This window comes from Homalodisca vitripennis, chromosome 8, assembly GCF_021130785.1.
Source record: "Homalodisca vitripennis isolate AUS2020 chromosome 8, UT_GWSS_2.1, whole genome shotgun sequence".
Classification (NCBI taxonomy): domain Eukaryota; kingdom Metazoa; phylum Arthropoda; class Insecta; order Hemiptera; family Cicadellidae; genus Homalodisca; species Homalodisca vitripennis.
Window position 1 is genome coordinate 113,038,678 of NC_060214.1, and position 27,572 is coordinate 113,066,249.

At 34.8% G+C, this 27,572-nt stretch overlaps 2 protein-coding genes across 4 annotated transcripts in view; both read right to left on the bottom strand.

Annotated features, from left to right (window-relative positions):
* The window catches only part of LOC124367915 (syntaxin-like), a 68,015-nt gene extending 49,730 nt beyond the window's left edge, over positions 1-18,285 (bottom strand). The window contains exon 1 of one of the 2 annotated variants that reach the window (XM_046825120.1): positions 18,189-18,285. In XM_046825120.1, coding sequence (XP_046681076.1) covers positions 18,189-18,221 — 33 coding nt within the window. In that variant the 5' untranslated portion in view covers positions 18,222-18,285. Of the gene's footprint in view, positions 1-18,176 lie in introns of both variants that reach the window. The other variant, XM_046825119.1, reaches the window with a different exon arrangement.
* A 5,962-nt stretch (positions 18,286-24,247) lies between these two features.
* The window catches only part of LOC124367917 (ankyrin repeat domain-containing protein 29), a 90,354-nt gene continuing 87,029 nt past the window's right edge, over positions 24,248-27,572 (bottom strand). For both annotated transcript variants that reach the window (XM_046825122.1, XM_046825123.1), the window contains exon 9: positions 24,248-26,785. In XM_046825122.1, the coding sequence (XP_046681078.1) occupies positions 26,612-26,785 (174 nt within the window). In that variant the 3' untranslated portion in view covers positions 24,248-26,611. The remainder of the gene's footprint in view (positions 26,786-27,572) is intronic.

Consider the following 27,572-nt stretch of genomic DNA (forward strand, 5'->3'; position numbering starts at 1 on the left):
TCGTTTTGACGTCAGAGGCACCCAGACTACAAAACGTAGTGCAATCTAGGTGAAGAGGTATTATGATTTTCTCATCAGATGCACAATTGAGTGCACTACGATGACGATCCCAAAGCACGGTGGAGCAGCCGAGTCTTCTACACATAAAGCAGGTATGGTGGGCAGGGCTGGTTCGATGTGAATGTTGAATTTAGCTCCAGTTCACCTTCCTATTACGTGCAGCATCTGAAATCTGATGCTGTTGCAGACTTGACACCTGAAATCTGGAGTCATGTTCGTCTAAAGTACATGCCTGACCATACAAAGTTCGGAACAGTTTAAAATGGTCTTAATTAAATACATTATTAGATTAAATTATTTCCTTCAAAAATGTACGATCCAAAGATGTACCATAGTGGTGTAAAGGCTGAGTACACATATTACCCACAATAATGAGAATATATTAAAACTAGACTGAAAATATTTGCGGACGACACAAGTTAGCGGCATCGTCTGAGTTTAAACTGAATTAAACTTGCCCTTCCGGCTTAGTCAGAAGACGTAGGTAGATTTTGTGACAACCAAGAGAATTTATTAACTTATTCTTATGGGATTTACATATTGTACTCAACAAAATGTTTACAACAAAAATTTTAGTGTTTCTGAACACTTCTACGTCCATAAATAAATAAATGAGTTGTGAATTTGAAAACTTTTGAAAGGGATTCCAAGGGCTCTGGCCGTTGAGTTATGCAGAAATCTCCAGTAAATGCTACCGTGGGGAGCATGAAATTACAATAGGCCGAGTTTGTGAACAAAATCTACACAAAACAGATTGGTCTTTATATGCATCTATATGCAACTTTGACAACAACCCATAGCCTTTTTGGTGATTTTATTTTTTGTAAAGTCTTGCACCCGTGTAAGAGCTGAAAACCAAAATGATTTGGATCTAATTAGAGGAACCATTATTGCATGGCTTCCCCAATCTTGGCTCCACGAAATCGTGCATGGACCAATCAATAAACGGTAATATTTGTGTAGCTGAAAGCGCTCTCAATTTTCCAACACAGGCTCGAGTGTTCAATGGAGGTAGCAGATGTGTGTATTTTGTGAGACCTATCACAGATACGCTATCAGTCTACCGTTTACGTCATAGGGCTTGACGTATTCTGCCTCCATAAAACCCGGCTGTACCGCCACCTTCCTAGCTGAATGTGCTGCCGTATCCATACACGCTCGTGTACACAAAGGTGTGTTCATCATTAATGTTAATGACACGGAAAATTCAATAATTGCCGTATTGTGCTTCATTGAGCTGAAATGAATAGTTGATTCATGCATCAGAACCTTAACAAATTACTCAATGCGTAGAAAGCAGACGTTTCTACACGCAATTTAGAGTTAGATTGTGTTGTGGTTAGTGTTTTGTGTTGGGTAATATTTTTACTTTTACAAAATCAGACAGAACCCAACGGTATCAGACACTTAAAAAGTCAATTAAATCTACTTAAATATTTGATTATTTTGGACCTTATTGTCCTGTACTTGGACCTCAATTCTCTTGCAGTTCTTTTAATCCATAACGAGGCGAAATATTGTTACAAAAAATCAAATAAAAGTACTTTGACCTCGCTGTAGAAAGACATTTTAATTAACAAACTCAAACTCGTAGAGCCAATGTTTGAAGATGTGTTTTCACTTCCACAAATTTTAATATTAGAGCGCTTTCTTAAACCTATTTTTGTTCTTTAAGATCAAGAAGCTTTGAAATTGCACTTAGTCCTAAAAGGTCCTTCGCGCTGCTTCCACAGTGACAGGATATATTCTTGATGGGTAAGGTTGGAAGTAGGGGCCGCCTCTTATCAAGATCCATGAGGAAGGATTTTGGGCATTAATCTCTGTCTCGTCTCCAGTCAAAACGGACAGGGGTGGCACACCCTTTCGTCTAGGCTAAAAAGTGCGTTCAACACTTAGGGAGCCCACCAACTCCAACAGTCATCCCCCGCAGTAGATTAGATCTACCGATCCACCCTTACACCTCATGTGCCGCTCCTGGACATCTATAGGACTACTGTACCCAGATTTAAGTGACACGTCGGTTTTTGCTGAACCAAGTGTAGGTTCAACTGGAAGGTATAAACCAACCAGGAGTGAACCCTCCTGGGGAGTTTTTTTAAACCTTACTTCCTACGTCAAGAATACAATGCAGAAGAGCCAATGATGCACATCTGCTTATAAAGATTAGTGGGAGGATGGAGTAGTACGGTGATTGGCTTAAGACCAACCACTCAACAGTCTACAGTATATGATCAATCAGTGATAAATATGACTTCTTTAAGAATGCTGCCAGTTTTTTGGCAATTTGATGCTATTTTCCTCGTTTTTGTTATGGAGCACGTGTTCTTTTTCAAAAGTGTATTAGGATTCTGTATGTAGGCTACTTTTTATACTGGTGTTAACGTAGTTTTTAAAAGCAATTCACAAAGTATTCTCCAATACTTACCATAACACGTAATCCCACTTCTGCAGGGCTATATTTTCCATTATCCATTTCAGAACAGTTGAATTGGTTGCATTACAATTTTACCAACCAAAATAACTAAAAGGTGGTGTTAATTTTATCACCGCATGAAATTATCAGCCCACATAATATTTATTCACTTGGTAATATTTGTACAGTAATGTATTTTGGTCTTTTAGAAGGACACTCAAAAGGACCATGCATTTTGTGATTGAGTGTGAATGCCTTGTGTATTTTGTAAAGCGGTCACCAGCAGTGTCCGCTATTAGGGAAGTAATGGAGGTACAGTTTAACATGGATTCCGAACCACCTTAGCATCCTGTTGTAACTATTATTCAAATTCGTATGCGATAGAATCTCTTTTTCACACATGGTTATGCAATAACGCAACTCTCTCACTTCTACTCTCGTCTGGGACCGGAAACGCGCAAATCACAGGAAATATGTGTCCGTTTAACCGTGGTACATAATTGTCAATAGGTGCAGTGACGGTAAACCGTGCAACACTGAGTTTCCCTGTCACTCCAGTGTTGCCACAACCGAACGGGATGGGAGAGAAATATCCCAATATGGATACGCTACTTATGTGGCGTTAAAATTGATCTGAGTGTGTACCATATTATTTTGGAGGTCTCCATGTAGGAAACGACTTTGCAGTTGTACCAACCTTACTGAAACTGAGAACTTCACTTCCTACAAGGTGGATTACCCATATTGATGTTCTCGATGTTAACTCCGATGTTAAACACGCTCTGAGCAATATTTTTAATGATAGAGTGAGAAAATTGGATTCTAGTTCCGGCGTATTAACTCTAAATCGTTTCGAGCTCAGACACAAATCTTTTAACTCAATCCAAATATTAAAATATTTTCAACTAAAAAAGACACGTAACAGGCATAGCCTAATTTTTTGCGTTAGTAAACGTATTTTTAATATTGATATTAATTTAAATTATAACTGTACACATTACCATAACTATGTATTGCTCAAATGTTCTGCTACAACTTTGCATTGTGTTACAGTTGACATAACCTTATAGACGACACTGCTACTAAAATACTCGTACATACACATTTTTTAAAATTCTTTTTAGAGACGTGTCATTTTTCATGAAAAAGACAAACTTCAAATTTTATATATCAATAACAATTGTAACAATCAGAGTAAAATATATTTAGTGTTATTGAATAATCCATTCTTTTCAATATATTCTACATACTCCCACATTTATAACTAATTAAAACCACAATTATAATGTTTTTAGTGTTTATATATTTACCTATTTCAAAGTGATAATACTTTTTCATCTTGTAGAAACTATTACAAGGGGCTACTACAAGATGAAATGAAATACTTCACTTATCGAGCTCTTTTTGATTTTACTCATAATAATAGTAAATAATCACTTGTAAGTATTTATCATATTTAATATGAATTTTAAACTTATGACGAACAGTTCACGCCTTACTACTGCACTATTTTGTAGTTCTGGATGATAACAGTTTGGTCAAAAAAAAGAAAATAGCACGGAAATTACTTTATCTAAATTAATATAGCTGTATTATTGACATATACTGTTCTACAAATTGGTTTGAACATTTTAACTAATTGTTAGACATATTATCTTTATTCTTTAATTATGGCTTCTTTGCTGGCGCGATTCTTTCTACGTCTGGTGCATATAATTAGTCATACTAATCGTGTATGACTCCCTAATTTTTTAAGAGAGTTCTATCCACGTCAGAGACATTTTATCAGAAGTTCTTAACATGTTTAAGGAAAAACTGTCCTAACAAATGCAAATTTTTATTGACCTCCCCGGTATTCGAACCCGGGACCTCTCGGATAGAGAGCTGCAACCTTACCACTGCGCTACGGTGATGGTCGAGACAAACACTGTTGGGAGTCAGTCATACAACTAAATGAGTACCTATAGAGTTTAGACTTGTGGACACTGTAATGTCTGGAAGGCTCGGACGCCAGTGGTACCAACCAACGCGGAGAGAAAGGATTAACGGTAACGGTAATATGTGCTATACCGCAGAGAGGTATTGTCACGCCGATGTAGAACTAGAGGGTCAACCCACCTGACCCGAATCACAAGTCTTCCTCTCTGAAACACTTCTAAATCACAAGTCTTTCTCTCTGGAAGAATTTATTCCAAATCTTAACAGTGCCTTTTGTGGAATGACAATAGTGTAGGATATATTATTTAAATTATATTATGATAAAGAGTTATTTTCGTAATATAACGCATAATTTAATTGCGTTTGGTTACAACCTTGTAGCTCTCAAAGCTGATGAGTATGCTGAACAGTTAAAGCAAAAAGTTTCATTTTAAACAGCAGTTCCAAACTAGTGCTGTTCTATACATGGCTGATCTATAAAGACGATTGTTCTATACTAACTGCTGTCTTACAAACTAATGTTAAAATAACTAACTGTTCTATACAATTCTCGAACAAAAGTCTATACTAACTGTTGTCTATCCTAACTTCTATTCTATACAAATTATTGTTCTATATTTACTGTTCCCTTTTAAAATGTCTGTTCTATATTACTGTTATACATCCAGTAACTGTAACTTCTATTCTATACAAATTATTGTTCTATATTTACTGTTCCCTTTTGAAATGTCTTATATTACTGGCTGTTGTACACCCAGTAACTGTTGTCTGTAACAACTTCTGTGCTATACAAATGATCGTTCTATGCAACCCGTTGTTCTGTATTAATTGCTGCCCTATGAAGCTGTAGTTATAAACAAATAACTGTTATAAACAAATTACTGCTGTATACAACCGAGTGTTCAGCACTAACTTCTGTCTTTACCCACTGCAGTTCTACATGGTGGTTATGCTTTTTCATCTCCTAATACAATTCTACCTCTTGATTGTTTCAGGAGTAATCAAGTTTATTGAAAAAAGGCTTAAAATCTTGTTAGTTATTTCAGTCTCCTTTAATGCTCAACCTCCTCGACGTCTGTCTCTTCAACTCTGCTGTACTTACTTCGAGATCACTGCCAAAAGCCTTTGCTCTGTGGCCCACTCAACAATCACGTGGTCAAAATTTGTTCAACAACCACATGATCACAATTTTTCCCGGCACAATGTCCTTTGTCGCAAGAAACCGATAATATTCAAAATTCCAACATTTTACTTGGTTATTGCTATTGTTCTTTTCCATTACCCAGCATTTCTCTTTCCTTTGTTTTCTTTCCGGTATTGTAGCCTTCAGACAATCACCTTGGCTTTCCCTCAGTAGATTTCTAATTTCAAATATTAGCGCCTTCTAAAAGCCTTCTTCTCGAGAGGACTTCTGAGTACACACCTATATCTTTGATAGAAACTGAATTTTTAATTTGTTGATTAGTGACGCAGTTTTACAATATACTCAAACCACATTCATTTGAATCTTCAAACCCCTTTTATATCCTAATATCAGGATACTAGAAGTACGCCAAAAGATCACTGCCACATCTTAGAATCAAGATATCAGAAGTACGCCTATAGAATCCCTTCCACATCCTAGTACCAGGATGTCAGAAGTACGCAGAAAGATTACGTCCACATTCTAGTATCAGGATACTAGAGTACGCCGAAAGTATCATAACAAATCCTTGTTACCCACCGTGTGTGTTGTTTACCAACGATAATTTACTACTTTATCACTGACGTTGAGATGTAAATACAGCATTGGGCACATATTCTGTATACCCGGATTAAATACTATAAATAATAATATCACTTTATAGCTGTTAACAAGAACATCAGTGTATAAAAACGACAATTATAAATAGGGTAATCCCTTCCTCCACATTCACGCCCTTCTGTATATTAAATATTTTTTCTACACTCACCATACTTTGTTATCAGACCCGGAATAATTTTGATACTTTTATAAAACATCCTTATACTATCCAACTGAGTAAAAAATCCTGAACATCTATACACGTTTTAGTTTAGCTTTCATGTTTTTTTAAATATTTAATACCTTCAGGAAACCTACTGAACATGTTGACACCAACCAGTGACACAAGAGCATGAAAAGCTGCCCAACTTATCCCCTTGAATTCTGTAATTGACCCTACCCCTATCCCCTAGTCGCACAATGGTGAATATCCATGCCCTGAATCAATTACAATTTGATTTGCAGTACAAGATCACCTCCAGGATACATAAGAAAAGGCACATAGGTACATAGAGTCAGCAATCTTTTTAAAATGTAATATTGAAATTATTCTAACAACCCTCTTTAGAAGGGCTCGACTACCTCATACCACGATTCCTTAGGTCAATTGGGGATATAACAAGCGAAAATAGGCTGCTTTTGAATAGGACAACTAGTAATTTAATTCAATCACAATACAAAACTAGACCATTAAAAGTAATGAATTTACCATTAGGCTGTACACGGGAAATAAGGAGAAAACTTCGTGGAATGATTGCTCGCCTAATGCTCAACCAAGTGAACTCGTGAAAGGTCGAAGGAGTGAGCGAAGTATAACGGTTGGCTCCAAGGTCGGTGTGTTTGTGTAGTTCCATTCGTCTCCCGAGAAGGCGGGAGAGTGGAGGAGTCGCTCCACCCGCCTCTGACCCAGGTCGACTGAGGAATCACGACGAAGATCGTACGGTCGGCACAGTACCGTTCCCTCATTCATGGGCCTTCCCGCTCTATAAAAGTACCATTCTTTTTCGTTCCGATGCTCTACAGATTGGTCTTCCATCGGTACTTCTCCTTGAGTGCTTGTCACCAAATTCTTCCAAGAGCAAACGTTTTTGCATTCCTATCCTCTATACAATAGGCGTAAATACTGGAGAGAAACCCGTGCTGTCACTCCAGGAAAGTTTACTTCTGTTTGGCTTATAACTGCTGGTAAAATCTATCCAAGCAGGAAAAACCTGTGTAGATTAAATCTGGGCAACTCAATGGATGTCCAGGAGTGGCACATCGTTAACCCGTAATGTCAAGGTAAAAAGGACTTGCCTATTATGTCTGATTACTGTGAAGGATAATAATTTTTAGATTGGAAGGGCACTTGTTAAAGGATTCCTAAAGCCTAAACACAAGGGGGAATTGTTTCCCCTGCCCGCTTTGTCTGGAAGAGGCTGGAACCTGAATAGCCTCCTCTTTTCCCAAGATGATGAGTCATATGGTGTCCGTTATACCTCTTCATAGGATCTCGACAAGAGGTGGCCCCTACCTCTGTCACCCTGTCACTCCTGAAGCAGCGCAATGAGGACTAAGTGCAATGGTGGGTTTCCTAATATTCTTACCCTAAAAAAACATGCCATACTGTCCAACAAATCCTGTCCAGGGCTGGGGTAATTCCGTCATAATCCAGAGGACAGCTGGAAGGGTCGCAAATTCTTTTTGCATCCGGGTGTTTGTCTATGGCCAGAGGCATTTCTTCTGTGCTCTGAGTTTCTTTTTCTCTAATGTGTCCTATTTACCACTTATTATACTGCTCCCGTTTCAACAGGAAAGGCGTAAAAACGTAACTAAATATACGGAAATATACTTTTTTTCTCTTTTAAACCTCAATTTTACGGCGTGGGCTGTAGTCTATTACCATAAAATATAATTTGATAATGTAAGATTTACACGGGAAGTTGGTCTTTCCCACTTCTATAATGATTTCTTTGCACTGCGTGGAGCCCGATGTTCCTTGGGCGACTATGTTTTTGATAATGAATCATAAAATACATTTTTTCTATGTGCAAGATTTTACATCGACACGAAGTAATAACAATTTAGTTACAGATATTAAGATCCGACGCAACTGTTTCGTTACCTGTATTTTTGGACGTCTGTGCGATAACTCTAAATAAAAAGGTCATAGAGACTTGAAACTTAATACATAAGTTCCTCCTGGTTCAAAGAAGAACGCTTTTGATTTTTGGGGTTAAATGAAAGTAAATATAAAATTAACCCTTTGAGTGCCAAACACTTTTAGGGGGGTGGCGCCACCAAATTCCATTTGGTGTTCTACCAAATAATTCACAATTTTATCAAAAACATATATAATGGGATAAATGTTGTTTTATTGTTTTGGGGAGAAAGTAGGATATGACTTATAATATTTATTTGGATTATACAGTCTGTTTACATTTTTAAATTAAAATTTTATAAAAACAAATTTATTTTTTTGAATTTGTTTAAGAAAAATTTCGAGTTTTATTTTAATACATTTATATGCAACTGTTTCGTTATTTCATATATGTGAAATAACACGATGTCATCGGCCTTCGGCACTTTTCGGAAATATCCGTAAGCCGATCACATCGGTTCTTGGCACTCTTCGGATATATCCGCAGGCCGATCACACCATCGGTTCTTGGCACTCTTCGGAAATATCCGCAAACCGATCACATCGGTTCTTGGCACTTTTTGGAAATATCCGCAGGCCGATCACATAGGTTCTTGGGCACTTTTCGGAAATATCCGCAGGCCGATCACATCGGTTCTTGGCACTCTTCGGAAATATCCGCAGGCCGATCACATCGGTTCTTGGCACTCTTTTGGAAATATCCGCAGGCCGATCACATCGGTTCTTGGGCTTTCGGAAATATCCGCAGGCCGATCACATCGGTTCTTCGCACTCTTCGGAAATATCCGCAGTTCGATCACATCGGTTCTTGGCACTCTTCGGAAATATCCGCAGGCCGATCACATCGATTCTTGGCACTTTTCGGAAATATCCACAGGCCGACCGGCACTTGGCACTCAAAGGGTTCAATCATTTTTACATTAGTCTTATTAGTAACAATAGTGACAGCGAGAAAATCACATAACAAACAAATTTGTAAACAACCTGGATACAAATGTGTGCCATTTTATCATACGACACAAGTGATGGAATTATTTGTTATATTAGTTGGTATAATTTTCAGTAAGCTCTGTCGGATTCTTGGACACCCTGTCACATTGGTTTATTATCATTAGCCTATATAACCACGGTAATAAATCTTTCTCTAACTGTGTAGTCTATTGTAATACAGTATTGTGAATAATTACTCAACGGTAGTCTACATAATAACGTAACTACGTACAAATTGATTGAACACAATAACGTAACTACGTACAAATTGATTGAACACAATAACGTAACTACGTACAAATTGATTGAACACAATAACGTAACTACGTACAAATTTATTGAACACAATAACGTAACTACGTACAAATTGATTGAACACAATAACGTAACTACGTACAAATTGATTGAACACAATAACGTAACTACGGGCAGATTGATTGAACATAGTTTTTTGGAAACACTATCAAACCTCAACATTTTGTAAAATATTTTAAAAAATTGATACAAAATTTCAAGGGAAGTCTAAAAATAATGCATGCTGCATTAATTTTTTTATTTACTAACCATCAATATGTATACATGTTATACTTACTTTTTGGTTAGTGATGCTAAAGATAGTTTCATAATAATAAAAAAAAAATAACGGCACAATTTCAATTTCAAAATATACATAAACCTGTTTTTACCCTTAGGGGTGAGTTTCAAAAACGTTGAATCAATCAAGTATGACTAATAAATAATAAAATAGAATTATTTATTAGTTCTACAATCACCGAGTAGAAATATAGTTTCTGTTCCTGTAGTTTCAACAAATAATTAACTCAATAGTATAAAAATAACTCTTCGGTTAGTTGGTAAACTTTCATTTTTACAATGCTGATACGTTTTTGTACTATGTCTTATTTCCAATATTAAATTTTAAGCCTATACTTTAGCCATATATAGTATCACTTAAAATTACTACTAATCATAGTTTGGTAGGTCATTAATAATAAATATACATTTTGAATTTGAAAAAATACATACACTTCTTTATATTGCTTATTTTCCCCTCTTAAGGGGGAGTCGGGAGGTCAAACAAAAATAACTGTTTTTGGTTTACTGCAGAAAATTATTCTGCTTTTAAAAAAGTCAATATTTTAAGACTTTTTAAAGAAAATCAGTCAAACTATTATTTTATCATAAATAATTATGTAAGCACTATAAACATATTTTATATGATAGATCCAGCGATGTGGAAAATCATTTTATGTGGTCTTAGTTCAGTGTAGAAAAGAGAGCTGTATTGCTAATATGTTCCTCGCTGTTGGTACTCCTGTTTCGGTAGCTTTTCCCATTATTTTCCTAGTTTATTATTGTCATCAGCAATATATACGTGATCTGACGTCGGAAAGGATGGGATGATCTGGGACGTGATCTGACGTCGGAAAGGTTGGATGATCTGGCACGTGCTCTGACGTCGGAAAGGTTGGATGATGTGGCACGTGATCTGACGTCGGAAAGGTTGGATGATCTGGCACGTGATCTGACGTCGGAAAGGTTGGATGATGTGGCACGTGATCTGACGTCGGAAAGGTTGGATGATCTGGCACGTGATCTGACGTCGGAAAAGTTGGGATGATATGGGATGTGATCTAAGATCGAGAAAGTGCCGATCGGAAATCTCCTTGGCCATCAGTGCGGACTGAAGGAAAACTCCCTTGGGATAATGCAACAAATTCCCAAATTCCAACAAATGTATCCAACACATTCCCTAGCTTAATGTATCCAAATTCCAGCTCAGATCACGTGAGCGCTCGTAAAGGTTATGTTTGACTTTGGTCCTACTAGCAGCATATATTTATGATAACCTAATCTAAATCTACTTACATTTCGTAATAACAAGTAGTAGATAGGGACAGAGTGGCCACCCTCTCACCGATATCACTTCCTTTTTGGAGGCAGAAAACAAGAAACGATCGTCATAATGTCAGTCTTTTTCTAATAACGTATTTTTTAGGTTGCCAGTGAGAAAATCTCTTCCAAAATCAGTGACCTCCGGATAATACTAAAGTACCGAAAGGTATATTATCGTATGTACCGAGTTATTAAAATGCGTTATTAAGGGAATGATACCGTTTGTCGCAATCATTCTGTAATTCATAATAAAATATTTTACTGTAACCTCAAATAAAGACTAAATTCAATGACATTCTGAAGTTATGCTCAATTGTTATTTTTAGTGTTAGCTATTTTTTTTTATATTTTGAAAGAAATCAAAATAATATTTTTATTTTTCACATAAACGTTTTTAATGTATTAAAACAGTTCTGGTGTTCTAAATAATATTATAAACCCTTGTGCTAAGTGAAATATATAATTATATTCTTGTTCCTGTGTATTCATATCACAATATTAACTATTTTCATTATATTTTATGATAAATTAATGTTTAAAATTAAAATTTAAAAATATTGCACGTTATCTTAAAATTGCCATAATTATATGAACATTTTTTAACTGATCACAATTATTAGGCCTACAGTTCAAATTGTTGTTATATGTGACCTGAGTAACTCCTAAAAATAGGTGTAGCACTAATAGTATTTGAGTTATAAAGAAGGAAACCAGAACTATTTAAATATATTAAAATCTTTTTTATATTAAAAATAAAAAGTAAAATATTATTTTATTTCTTCCAAAATATTAAAAATATAACTAGGACTTGTACTGAGCATAACTTAAAAGTTTCATTAAATTTGGTCTTTATTTGAGTTTACAGTAAAATATTTTATTATGTATTGCAAAATGATTGCGATTAACTGTATCGCCTCCTGTACTGCCTACTAATGTTATTGTGAAGTGTTTTGTAAACTGGGGATTATACCTGGGGTAAACGGTGTAAAAGTCCTACAAAACAGGACATGTTACGAATGAAAAGCAAAGAAAGCAGTCGATTAAATAGAAAAAAGTGTGGCGACAGTCTACTCTGGCAAAAAATGGTAGAAAATGATTATGAAGCAGAAGATGACTTCACAATTCCATACGGAGCAGGAAATGCATACAAGCAAGTATAAATGGTCAATTACTACATGTTTAATTAAAACGGATTTTTCGGATCATTTATGTTTGAACTAAAGTACATTATCTCCATAAGTACGCATGACAGCATATATACGTTTTAGCATTTGTAAATTTTAACAATTTTATTAATCTACAAAATTTAACACGTGGATTTTAAAAACGTTAATCTGAACGTTTTATTGCGAACAATATTTTGAAAACTTATGTAAAAATTCCTAAAATAAAAATTAATATGTTAAAATGTGCAGAATAGGGTAATAAATCAAGCAAAAAGATAAGATGTGTTATATCACTTAGTTTCTTTTGTAAAAATTCCTTACGTTAAATTAATTAGCATCGGTTTAAATTGAGATCCCGACTCCATTAAACTGTCAAAGCTTTAAGCTCTTTAACTTTAATTTTGATTATAGCGCCGCCGATCTATCACTACGGATGTAAATAAATTATGAGAAAAAAATTATGAGTCCAGGATATTTTAGTATTTTATTCAATTAGGAAGTTATTGCTCGTCGAATTAAAAATCGTATTTAGGTTTAAGTATCTATGAGAACGTGTTGTCCAGAGACAATCAAAGGCTCTTATTGCCGCTGCATTTCCAAGAACATCCCTCAACACACTAATAAGGGTGACATACGTTAAAATTGAACTTAGGCAACACAACGAGACTTTTCAATGTCTGTAATAAAAACATAGCTTTGCAGAGTCGGAACAAAAAAGATCAACAACACTGTGAAAAACATTTTCACAACACTGAAACTATGTTAACAGAAGATGTAGCAAACAAAACAAAGACGTGCAATGAAGACAGGAATTGAGCACCAACAAAGACTGCCGAATGTCTGTACACATGAAATGATGATTTTGCAGAACCGATAAGAAGAAATCAATGACATTACAAAAAAATTCAAAGCAAAACTTTCAATAAAAGATTCCTTGTAAAAAAGGAATAGAACATCGAAAATGACTGCTGAATGTAGGTATAAAATGAAAACATGATTTTGCCGAACCGATATAAAGAAATCTACGACAGTATGAAAACAACATTTTTTAAAATCAAAACTGCCAACAGAAAATTCCTTGGCAAATAAAGCAACGACATGCGATAAGACATGCGATGGAGACAGGAATAGGACCACGTGACCGATCACGGGTTTCTACAAATAGAAGAAGCACGCGACAAGAGAAGTGATAGGCAACCATTTAATATAAAACCATTATGCAATAGATCTCACCCCCCCCCCCCCCCCCCTCTTTACCATGTGGCGCAGCGCTTTGTCGTAAAGGCGGGAAGCCTTACAGCTGATCAGTCCAATCGTCACCACTTCCGGGCCATCAGCTGATTACTCCACCGAACCGGAAGTCCACAGGTTTTCCTGTTTCCTGTTTAAATGCCCGCATGTCTGTACCATCCACACATTGGGCGAATAGTTGATCCATGTTCATTATAGTGCTCAGCGAGCCAAGATAACCCTATACGCTTCTGTGGTCGAGGAATGCTCATAAACCGTACATCTGAGATACAAGCGGAGAGAAATCAATTTAATTACTTACAGTTGATTTCCAATCGTTGGGCCGAGTTGTATTACTACAGAATAAAAATAAAATAGCTCTTGTACAGTTTGAAATTATTGTAAGAGTTATTCAGTTACTTCAGTTATCTTTATCTTAAAATGGTTTTATTACTGTAACCTTTGTAAATAATATACTAGGAACGCGATTATCAGACGTTCCAAACTATCCAAAGTACGTTATAAGACTTAGACTAGGTGCTGTAGACTATACGAGTATATAATTATGTCATTTTAACACTCTATAAACTCCCATGAAGGGTTAACATTTTCTAAACAACATGACTAAAAGATGAAGGTGCCTGTAATAATAGGTGCTCATTTGTAATAGCAACTAGCACGTTTTACGTAGGCTGTTCTTGTATATTACAATTTAAGGTAATGATCATTTGTCTTTGATGTTTTTGAAAGAAGGATTGCAAGTGGATTTTCATTAATTTGGTCAAACAGGCAACTTTTAAGGAGGTGACCAGATCCGGGGCAACGTTTTTTTTTTTTTTTTTTTTTTGGAGATCCAGGCTGAAAGATTACTCTTTTCACTCCTTTGCATTATACTGAAACATTCGGGTCTAGAGTAGGTGATAATTGTGTAGGAGAATGGACCCTATCTCACTGCCAAAGTTAAAGATTGAGAAAGCAACAAGAATTAAATCCCAGATGGAGGCCTACAACAACAATACACAATATGGCGGCCTTAGCTGAGCTTTTATCAACTTCTGATAGCCAATCAGCCACGAGCGCGCTATCAGACAAAAACAGGTGTATTGTAACAGTGCAGTAGATTGAGGCCTACAACAAGAACAATGTACTATATGGCGGCCTTAGCTGAGCTTTTATCAACTTCTGATAGCCAATCAGCCACGAGCGCGCTATCAGACAAAAACAGGTCTATTGTAACAGTGCAGTAGATTGAGGCCTATTACAAGAACAATGTACAATATGGCGGCCTTGGCTGAGCCTTTATCAACTTCTGATAGCCAATCAGCCACGAGCGCGCTATCAGACAAAAACAGGTCTATTGTAACGGTGCCTGTAGATTGAGGCCTATTACAAGAACAATGTACAATATGGCGGCCTTGGCTGAGCCTTTATCAACTTCTGATAGCCAATCAGCCACGAGCGCGCTATCAGACAAACACAGGTGTATTGTAACAGTGCAGTAGATTGAGGCCTACAACAAGAACAATACACAATATGGCGGCCTTGGCTGAGCCTTTATCAACTTCTGATAGCCAATCAGCCACGAGCGCGCTATCAGACAAAAACAGGTCTATTGTAACAGTGCTGTAGATTGAGGCCTACAACAAGAACAATGTACAATATGGCGGCCTTGGCTGAGCCTTTATCAACTTCTGATAGCCAATCAGCCACGAGCGCGCTATCAGACAAAAACAGGTGTATTGTAACAGTGCAGTAGATTGAGGCCTACAACAAGAACAATGTACTATATGGCGGCCTTGGATGAGACTTTACTTCTGATAGCCAATCAGCCACGAGCGCGCTATCAGACAAACACAGTGCTATTGTAACAGTGCAGTAGATTGAGGCCTACAACAAGAACAATATACAATATGGCGGCCTTGGCTGAGCCTTTATCGGCGTCTGATAGCCAATCAGCCACGAGCGCGCTATCAGACAAACACAGGTGTATTGTAACAGTGCAGTAGATTGAAGCCTACAACAAGAACAATATACAATATGGCGGCCTTGGCTGAGCCTTTATCAACGTCTGATAGCCAATCAGCCACGAGCGCGCTATCAGACAAACACAGTTGGTTTATTGTAACCGTGCAGTAGATTGATATTGCCTTTCCGTCCCTTCCTTGTTTGCACAAAGGTGATAAGGCACAGGGGAAACAACAGCCTTTCATGGAAATTAGCACTCTTCACTAAGAGTGGAAAATATTCATTTAAAGGTGGGAACAGTTTCCCTCTGTTCTATTCTAAGGTGACGTAACGGCGTTCGATTGGGATATGTTTTGATTTAAAAATATTTAAGCCATGGTTCTGAAACATTTATCAAAGACAGAAATAATATGAAACAGATTGTTTTATCGTTACAGGAGGAATTATGCATTTAAAGTAATATTTAAGGGCATCTTATAGTTAAACTCCAAATAACAATAGTTGAGGATTAAAATATGCGTATTTGCAGTAAAACTAAATTTCTATTAACTTATATTGTATTAAAAATAAATGGGAGAAATGATCCATAGTGCTTTTTCATCACTAGGAGCAAAGTTGATTGTTTTCGGTAGGCTATGTAATCGAGTTTTGCGTAAGAGTCGAAAGTACGATTAAGCTCCTAAAGTCGTTTTCGTTACGTGCGATGAACGTACGGTTATTATAATTCGTAAAACAAAATTAAAACTTGTACGTATTATTTAATTTTTATTACATAATAAATAACTCAACATAGTTATACTGTCAAGTTTATATATCACAAACAGCTGTGTTTTCTGCACTTACTTCTATTAAAACAGTAGTAACCAAGTTTGAGGTTAGGGCGCTGAGAAAATGTTAATCGTGCGTCAGCTGACGTTTCAGCGCTCTGTTATTAAGGCAATGAAAAAACAATATCTTTATGGACATACTTAAGTGTAAAAACACCAGTATACTAAGTGAAATAGGAATTATTTGTGCAAAATGATAAAAATAACATTTGGATTTCCAATCTACCGACAAGGAGAAGATCGATCGAGATGATTGGTCAGTGGATTGAAAATGGCTGACAGAGCAACACGTTTTTTAGTAATCAGCTGTTTTAAACTAAGCAACAATACACTCCTAATATTAACATTGAAACATTATGGGCTCGTAGGTCAGAGCCCTATATTCGAATTTATTTTAAACCTACAAAAAGCACCTCTAGACTGTAAGAGTTTTCATATAATACAAATTACAAAAATAGTTTTAGATAAGTACCTAATCTCCGTACAAAAATCAAGAAAACAAAGACGCCGTTTTGTAGGTTATGTTTCAATAAAACAGGTTACTCCTCTAAGTTATGACTTATGTACATAATCTTTTTTTATAACGTTTCATTTTCAGCAGTTTAAAGCTGAGTTTGGTTACAAAATCACCTTTTGGATCATCTGTCTGGTCTTTTTCCGCTGGGAGAGACAAAATGTTCCGTTTTTATTTTCATCTTCAAAGGAGGTGGTCTTTGAATTTTTAAAAGAAACTCAACCATAGGAACTCCCATTGTACTATCTTACAACCGCGACTTGCAGATAATATATACAGTGGACAGGTAATGTGTGGAATATAATGTAAATATTGTTAATAACGCATAATATAAAATTACGCGAATACAATTAGGTAAAATAGCAAAATTTTTTATTTTAAAATATTATACGACACTGTCTGTAATGCAAAGATATCGTTCAAGAGATGTTTTTCAGAATTAATCTCAAAACTTGCGACGGCTTGAGCTATTTAGATTAGCTTGAACGTTACAAAATCCCCATCCGTTATATGTTGATAACGAAACACTTGAGCAATGTGTCATTGTGCACACAAGGTTAGTTATATCAGCAGAACTGAATATACGAATGCTCATTTATTACAATCTTATACAAATTACTCGTAATGAACTAAGTTAAAAGTTTGTTATTAAAGGTGGATAGTTTGTAAGAATAATAGGACTTCCGATACCGGTATCTGTTACGTTATTATGTGTTACAAAAAACTAAAACACAACGTTTCGATTATTAATATCCACCCTCTTCATCAGGCGCCAACAAATGTAATAAATGTAAACATGTAATAAAAATCTAAAAATTACCTACCGCACTTATTATCTTCTTGCAACCTATAATAAAGTATTTGATCAATAATTTGTTTTTTACTGATTAATAACAAATTTAAAGAATAATTCAAAATAATAACGTTCGTCTATATGAAGATTTCAATATCGAATTAAATACAATTTTTACAACATTAAAGAGCACTTTGGTCTGAAGTTCAGTAATAATTATATTTACTCGTACATTTTAAGTCGTATGTTTAAATTGGCGGCAATAAATTACAACCTTATACAGTTCTTGGGACCATGTTAAAAATGTGTCGTAAAATGGAATGTTTGTTTATGTGTCAATGGCCATATATTTATTACTATTTACAATAATCCACCATTCAAATAATAACAATGTGTGCTATCAACGATAATAGTGCAAACCCCAAACACCACACACAATTTGTAAAAATAGACATACTAACTTTAAAACTCACCGCCTGCAAAGCTGATAAGCGATCTTTAACCATGATAGTGTAGCATCAGATACACACACACTGTCTACTCGACTTTCAACTCGGAACTGACTGTACTGTTGTACAAGTTACCTCCTCGAAAACATGGGACTCGTTCGGCAGCCGAACACGCCCGAACTTTCCCGAGGACGCGGTTCGTATTCTAACCTCTTTACTTCTTGTTGTAGCCTTTTTTAATTAGACTACTTTAGTGCAGTTAGATAATCTATGTGTAGATATACAAGACAAAGATATTTCAGATTGTATTTGATATACAATTACTTTTTTTTTCAATTATTAGTTACAATTTATTTACTCGTATCTTACCAGAAGTTAAAACCATTTGTGCTATAAACATACGGCCTTTTATCGCAAGAGGGGGTTTCTTGGAACTGATAAAGAAATTTCCTCTGAGAAAGAAATCGATTGTCATCCGCGCTCATTTTTATGCAGTTCAAAAAGGGAAGGTATCAAAAGGGTTAAAAATATGAATTTTTTTCAGATATTTTTTAAAATTTGGCATTGTATTTTAGAAATCAACCGTCAAACACGTAAATGTAAATGTTCTAACTGTTCTAAATCAACGTCATTTAACTATACAAGACTTACCTTCTCTATCTGCTTGTCAGGCGGCGATGCAACTGTTATCTATGTGTCTTAACCGCAAGTTTTAAGCGAATCAAGTTGGAAAAAATATAATCTGGGAAGAAAAAATTGTTACTCAACCCGTCTCGTTTTGACCTCCAAAATCACCGTGACTGGATATCAATTTCAGATGTACAGTACAATATTTTTAACTGTACTAAAATAAAATTACGAATTTAATCAGCAATAAACCGCAATTTATATTATTTTAACACTTCTTTGAGACAATGTATTTATTTAGAATTCATCCACCTCATAAATGCTCATATGAATACCGATTTTTTATGTTCAACGAGTGATATTTATCCACATTGTATTCGATCTTGTTCACAAATGTATTTCATGCAATAAATCAGGTATGTGTGGGGTTTTGGGGCAAGCGAGGTTTTTTATCTATTTATCTAAACCTATATCGCCAGAAAATGTAAACCATATCTCATATAAAAAATAAAAGAATAATAAATTACACGATTAAAATCCAAACACAGAAATAAATTATATCAATAATTTCGAAATTCGTTTTTGTTTTTATACTTATAAATAACAACTGAATTGAATTTTACTATCCTAATAATCAAACCTAATAGAATAAGTATTAATTAATAGATAAGAAAGTACCTCATATATTATCAACCGATTTCCGGACCTTCTTGGCACCTTAGTTTACAGCTGGTATTAGCCTACGGGTTATAGTTACTCTAAATATTATGATCTACATTCATTCGTCTTAAAATAATTCATTCCTAGTACTTTTAAATCTTGCAGCAATCTTATAAATTCATGTAAAAATTACAATATTATAATGCAATTAATTAATAATGACCCTTCCTACGCACAATCTATGCTTATGTGGGAAGCACATTTCAGTAAATAGCTAATAGTAGAAGCTAATTTATTTGTTAGATATAAGTACAAATAGCTGCCATCAATGTTACATGTATTATAATGTATGAAATAAACGATTTTTTATTTTGATTTCATGTATCGTAACCACATCTTAACTACAAATAAATTAATGTCAATTTTCCATCAAATATATGCTTATACAACAAGAGTGTAGATTATGTCACTCATGACTGTAGCCTACTTTGCATTTCCTTGAATTAGTGACAAATAACTATGAGTACATTTTGATAATTATGCAAAACAAGAATTCTTGGTTCATATGCTTACGTCGCCAATGTGACAGTTCACACTCTAGGAATTAGAATGCTAAAACTGGGTTTACTTAAACTTTTCATAACTGAAGACGGTTTTCAGTATAATTCTACAAATATCTGAGTAACCTGTTGTTTATGACAAATTTTGAACCAGAAAACCTAAATACGCCCATTACAAATCCTCAGTAGGAGTTTAAGCAAAATAAAGAGATTTCAACAAAAAATAAATTTAAAATTCACTTTGTGAGTAAAAAAGGTGTTGTGTTATGGACTTGTAAACATAGGTGGTTCATACTTCTCAAGTAAACAGGGTTAGTGAACTGAATAATTTAACAATTGTACCGTTTTACTGGCACATGAGGGTTTAGCTTTGAAATTTATGTTTTTGTGAAGGTTTTCAAAAAGGAAAACGAAAATCTTCTGAAATAAATAAAGTTCAAACTAAAATAAAACTTATTCTTGAAAATAATTACTGGATTTAAAATTAAAATGTACAAAGTTCTTACAGCTTGTCTTTTATTCAATTTTCAAAATTCAAAACTTTCACACTCTAATCTGATCTGGCAATTCTTCACTTTAATTTATCTTAAAAATTCAATTTTATTTTGTTACTAATTTTCTTTACTTTACTTTACTTTAAATATTACTTCTTTTCAGTGTTAGAATTTTATTATTTATTGCTGAAAGCATCCGCAGGTTCGATGACGATTAGCAAAAATAATAACTCTAAGCACTTTCAAAGACTACTCGTTACTACTACTTCCGATCAACTGAGACGGGAGGTACGGCACGTCTACCTCACCCCACCTCTCAATTTCGTTATCAAACACTGCCATCTGCGATGCGCGCCTCGCTGATAGCAGCCTCCTTTGTACTGTCCAGTCCTTATCATTCTTCTGGGCCTACTCCTTCCACCGGTAATCCAGTTACCCCAGAATTACAATTTAATACAATCGGTACATAATGATTCCATGAGGAGATGTATCATATGAGAACAATTACGTACCTACAACTTGGCTTTGGCGAGCATGCTTTTAATTGAAGAACACATCACACCAGACTTATGGAATAAATCTGAATGAATCTAACTATGAAAAAGATTTATATAGGCTTAGTTCAAAGTAAAACCATAACTGCTGTATTTCAAACAAGTTAACCCTTTCAGGGCCAGGACCAAATATGAGATGTTGCAAAATTTTTTCACATATCATATCCCCTTGTGACTAGTCAAAAGTGCCAGGCTAAAATTGGCGATTTTGCAGTCTCTTAGATTAAAATTTATAACTTTTCATAAAAATTATAGAATGACCTAAAAGTTGCACCAAATTACTCGTATAGATATATACTATCAACAAAACATTATATAGATGTAGTTTTAAGTAATTTAAAATTTAAAAAAAATAATGTTTTAATGGATTACCATAAAAAAAATTTTATTTATTTATTTTTTTTTTTGTAATAACTAAAAAAGGAAAAATAATTTTACCGTGGGAAGCTATGTTATTATATTGTACATTTAGAAAGGAACAACCATACAAAATTTTGTGATATTTCTCTCATAAATAAATTTTTTATGACACATTTTGTATAAATACGCATAATTGTACTTCGCAACATTTTATAAATGATAAAGCAACTGACTCTTACACTGCAAGAAACTTAAAATAAATATTCACATTATGGATGTACCGGTAAACAGATGATTGTAGGATCCATAAACAGTTTCAATAAAGTTGAAAACACTATTTGCCAAGAAATATTTACACAATTTTATTTGAAATTTATTTACACTTTTTCTATTTACAAATATGCTACTTACTATTTCACTCCCGTGAGATCGCAAATTGTCAGTCATTGTAACTACTACACACAATAGCTAAGCACGTAACTACTAACACTACTAATATTTACAACCACAAAATAAAATAATGAAGAAGAATCCAGCATACAATAGTATGATTACACTAAATCATAAAGAATTAACAACAATAGATCGAGGAGTCAGCTGATAATGTCACGTGACAATTACGAAATAAAAATGCATAGACCTCCAAAATAAAAAATGATATTCATATTAATTATCAACAAATATACCAGGGTATAAAAACTTTAATCATTTGACGTCGTATTTATTTAATAAAACGACGGCAATATATTGCCGCCTGGCCCGGAAAGGGTTAAATTGCTGTTGCTAAAACATTTTTTAACTTTTGGGGGGAGGGTTCTGTCCCCTCATCCTCCCTCTTAGTTACACCACTGTATGATAATAACTCAATCTATTATCAAACAAAGTTCTGTAACAAATAGTAACTTATTTTGTAAAACATAATGTTTATGGATTAAATTTACATAATTCTTCTAGAACATTGTTGTAGATGAGTGCCTATAGGTTAAATCGCTCTGGCCACCTAACTTACTTTGTCACTAATCCACCCCTGCCTAGGCTACACCTCAAAGTTCACTCTAGTATCAATCATCTTGTTACACTAAAATTATATTCCTAAGCAAATTAAAAATATCATGTTAAGAAGAACTAATATAATAATGATTAATTGTATAGTACAGAATAAATAAATAATCGGCTTGCATTTATGATGAGAATGTCGACACCACCGCCACCGATCGGAACTCTGAGCGTAGACAATACTGCCTGCCAAATTCCCACAGGAAACACAGTTCTATACAATAGCTTATTCCATGGAATGAATCCTAAACAGGAATATAAATAACATCTTCCATTGTCTATTGTTGGCGTATTACAATGGACAACTTCTGTGCATTTGTCACGCAGAGGTATTCTATAAATAAAAAATAATTTGACAGAGTTTTCATTCAGTTCATTTAATAAAACCAGTATATAACAATATTGTAAGTACAATACCGATAGCTTGTTCAATTTAAACTTTATTAAATATTTGTTAATGTTTTGAAGATGAATAAGTTAACACAAATGTTGCATTCTTAAAAGTAAACTTTTTTATTTAAGTGATAATTTACTTTGAACAGCATTATAAATTAAACTGATGGAAACTGTCAAGAATTTGTTCACAATAATAAAACTAAAAAACTACACTTTCTAGAATTTTGGGTCCAAGATGCTCTGGGCGAAAGGTAGGAAAGCAATAGATTGTCCTATTGCATAAATAAACACAACCAACTGGAGGACTTTTTTAAGAGAAGCCTATCCCGTTTTAACCTTTTAAGCCTTATTCTGCCGTCCTCATGGGCCACTGGCCTGTGCGAGGATCTTATCAAACAGAATAAGGGGGAGAGTCGATACAGTACAAGATCGACGGTACTGATAAAAAGTGCAGCGGTCACAGACAGGATCTGAACCTGCACTATCTCTAACTCAGACTCAAAGTCCAACGACTTAGACCGCTCGGCCATCGGCACTCCCAATGATTTCCTTTTAAGTCAAGGAAGTTACCGGGATTTTAGGAAAGACCCATCAGATGTTGAAAGGGTCAGAAATAATGTGATTGGAGGTGGTAAAGGTGAAATATACATTTTTAAAGTTTCTTAATATTTGTGACACCTTTAACACAGATGGGGATTAAAAATCCTGTTGTTGCGTTTTACAATTAAATGTATTTTTCCTTTACGTTTCGGAAGAACTAGGATCCGCAATCCCCATTCCCTTGTTTGCAGTAAAAAGAGAAAATTCACGATGCTGCCCTCTGGGCTTGCTAAGATAGACTTCTGGTTCACACTAGTCCTTGACATTCTATTGACTAGTTTTCTTGACATTCATCTAGTCAAGTAAAAACCGTAATTTTAACACAAATATTCCTCAATTCTTCATACTATGTGAATAATGAATATGAATTAGTTAAACCCTCGAAGGTTAATTTAATAAACATATAGATTTACCAAATTTCCTGATCTGAATTGATAGTATTTGTTTTAGTCCTGTTCTTGTTAAATGAAAATACAGTAACTAAACCAAATTTAGAAGTGTCATTTGAAATATTGTAATAATATTGTGAGCTTTGAATCTAGCTCCAGTTTCACACTTATGAGTTATTTTGTTTTCCTATCCTTCATCATTTTTGTGGATGAGAAGGAAAGAGCTCTTAGGAGAACATCTATCTTGCTTTGGGTCTCAAATGTTTGGAGAAGCCCTCCAAAAACATCCTCATCCTTCTTCCAATTCTTTATAATTTGTAAAACACTTGGAATAAGATAGACATCTCTGGCTACTCTTCAGTTCTCAGGATAAAAATAACCAACAACAACAATAAAAACGTTTATTTCTCAATAACAGATCTCAAGCAAAGTATAACAATAACAGAAGAATGTACAATTGGACGGAAACGCCCGAAGCTGTGTAATTAAAAGTATATACAATTTGTACAACTTACTTTATTAGTTATCGTAGTAAAATTAGTAAGGTGTTAAAACTGGACATAAAACCTATTTGAGCAAATTGTTCTACGCTATGGACATTACTACTAAACTGAACACTTAATTAGGTGTTTCAATTAACTTAATTTGATTATGAAATTAATTGTCTACTGCAAATACACAGTATTTATAAAATAAACAAAGAGAGGTACAAGAGTAGAATTTATAATTGTGTAGCCTAGTGTGTAGGCTATACTCATCGCAGAGTGCTCTGTAAAATTGCCTAATTTACTTCCGTAGGAGTTGAAAAACAACAGAATTAATAGGCGACAATTTCTCTGTTGTAAAACCTAAGTTAAAAAATTAATAAAAATAAAATGGAGACTGATTTTGACAGTGTGTATTTAAAATTTTGTGAAGAGATTTTTAAATATTGTATTAAAAAAAACTCCTCAGCTTCTAAAATCATTAATGGAAGTTCAGTTTTAAATACTGAAGATTTCTTTACACTTGAGTGGTATTTCATTTGAAAAGTTAACAAAAATTCTAAATATGTTTCATCTTTAAAAAAAAAATAAATAAATAAAAAAAAAAACGAATTCGTATTTTATACCTGAAAGAGCAAATAATAAAATTTAAAAACACATTTTTAAGCTGTCTACAACATTGATAAAGTATTCAGGAATAAAAAAGTGCAGTAAAAACAGTTTTGAACTATGTGTGGCGGGTCTTTGAATACTTAAGGCTTTAATTAGATTCCCTAGTTTACCTCTAGTTACAGAAATGTGTTCTAAATTATTAAAACTAAAACACTCATTAAATGTGGTCATCTATTGGATAAGAGATTCACTATAATCTTTGATTGTCAAATTGACACAATATTACCAAATCTGCATTGTGATCTAGAATTGACCAGTCAGTACTTTTATGTTGTCAAGTAATTGAAAATTACAGTCCTATAGCAACTACAGAGTCTTAGGTAATTGTTCAAGATCAAATGGGAGGTTTCGTCAAGAGTTAAAAGCCATCCATGAATATGACTGGTTCTTCCCATCCACTAAATTCTGTCACAATTCTAGAACTGGAATATCAATGCCATCACTGCTAGCTAAACTATTAACCAATTCTAAAAAACCAAAAGCCTTTCTTGATTCTTTTCCATTGCTGGATACCACATCTGATTCCAAAATCCTCATTTCACCAAGCTGAGTTACCTACATGGATTTTTCCAATAAAATTCTAAAATCACTAATTTAATCTTGATCTCCATCAGTAACTGCGATGTCCGAGGTCAAAAAATTTATCAGGACTTTTCCAGCATCTCTTTCAATTTCAGCACCATCAAAACGTGTTAAAGACTATCACTAAGAACACTTGAAGCCATGTCTTCATCTATAGTAGAAGTTCCGAAATGATTTTCAATCCTGATTTATCCCACTGGATATCATCAATCTAAGAGATATCTTGGAAGCGAGAGCCTTTGTCTACAACAATTCCTGGAATTGGTATCAGTCCTCGTGATCCTAGAGGATCTAACATTGACACTCTGTGTTAACAGCAAGTCAGTTATCTCGCCCAGGTCAATAGTGTCACTGCCAGATTCGAGGAATGTCAATGCCACCACTGCTATCTAAACTATTAACCAATTCTAAAAAAAAACAAAAGTCTTTATTGATCCTTCTCCATTGCTGGATACCACATCCGATTCCAAAATCCTCATTTCATAAAGCTGAGTTACCTACATGGATTTTTCCAATAAAATTCTAAAATCACTAGGCCTAATTGATCTTGATCTCCATCAGTCACTGTGATGTTCGAAATCAAAAAATTTATCAGGACTATTCCAGCATCTCTTTCAACTCCTCTAAATTTACCTGTATAAATAAAGAATTTTTCATTTCATTTCAACTCCAGCACCATCAAAATTTGTTAAAGCCTATCATTAAGAAACCGTGCAGCCATGTCTTCATCTATAGTAGAAGTTCCAAATTGATTTTCGATCCTGGTTTATCCCACTGGATATCATTCATCTAAGAGATATCTTGGAAGCGAGAGCCTTTGCCTGCAACAATTCTTGGAATTGTTATCAGTTCTCGTGATCCTAGAGGATCTAACATTGACACTCTGTGTTAACTGATCCAAGCTCTTGATGTAAACCCATCACTACAAGGTTTGCAGTAAATTTGACATAGTCTCTGCAAGTCAGTTATCTCGCCCAGGTCAACACTGTCACTGCCAGACTCGAGGCCAACGCTAATGCAGTTTGAGATACTCCACCACGTGGTTGTGCCGGCTGGAGGCTGCCAACTGCGCTGGAGTCACGCCGTCTGCGTTTCTCAGCCCGGGATTGGCACCAGCATGTAGCAGCAATTTGACAATGCTGAGGTGTCCGAACATTGCGGCTGCATGAAGAGCACTCTCTCCGTTCTGTAAAACAAACATACTATGCGTTACTGTGGAAAAAGAATGCTATGAGTTTAGTGTAAATTACGAAGTACCTACGAAATGTAAGTCACTCAGTTAATCAACTACTGTAATTCAAATTCAGTGACAAACTGAAATTTTATACTCTCTCTGAATTCTTCATATTTTTGTTCTATTTTACCTCTTCAATCTAAAGCATAGAAAAAGAAAATTTGTGTATGAAATTCAACACACAAATTGGTCAACAATTCCTCTGGTGTATTTACAAACTTCAGGATTCTGTTTATCTCGTACGCCTGCATATTTCGTAAAAATTAAGAAATTGATGCAAATGGTTTCCCTGAGTTTCAAGAACATCTGGTTCAAATACCATTTATTATGCACACTCTGGAGAGCCCTGTTTTGGTACACTACCAAATCTATTTATTACTGTAGGGTCCTTTCCGTAGTATGTATGCTCATATCTCCGACCAAATGAATGTGAGCTGAAGAGGCTCTGCTTCATTTCGGCATAGTAATTTGGATCTGTGTGTAAAATTCAGTGCTATGCCTTTGGGAATTTTCCTATCTTAATGAACAAACTGTTTCTTTCAAAATTAAACATTAGGTTAGTTACCCGATTTTTTGCAGATGGACAGACATTCCAAAATGTTATTTTTCAGCCCCTAGAGTGACAAGCAGTGCTAACTCTTGTCCAATAAAGGTTGCTTCAAAATTATAGTGACGTTTGAGAACGTCAGTTCAAAAATTAACATCACAGAACATCATTAATAGATTGTTTTAACATTTG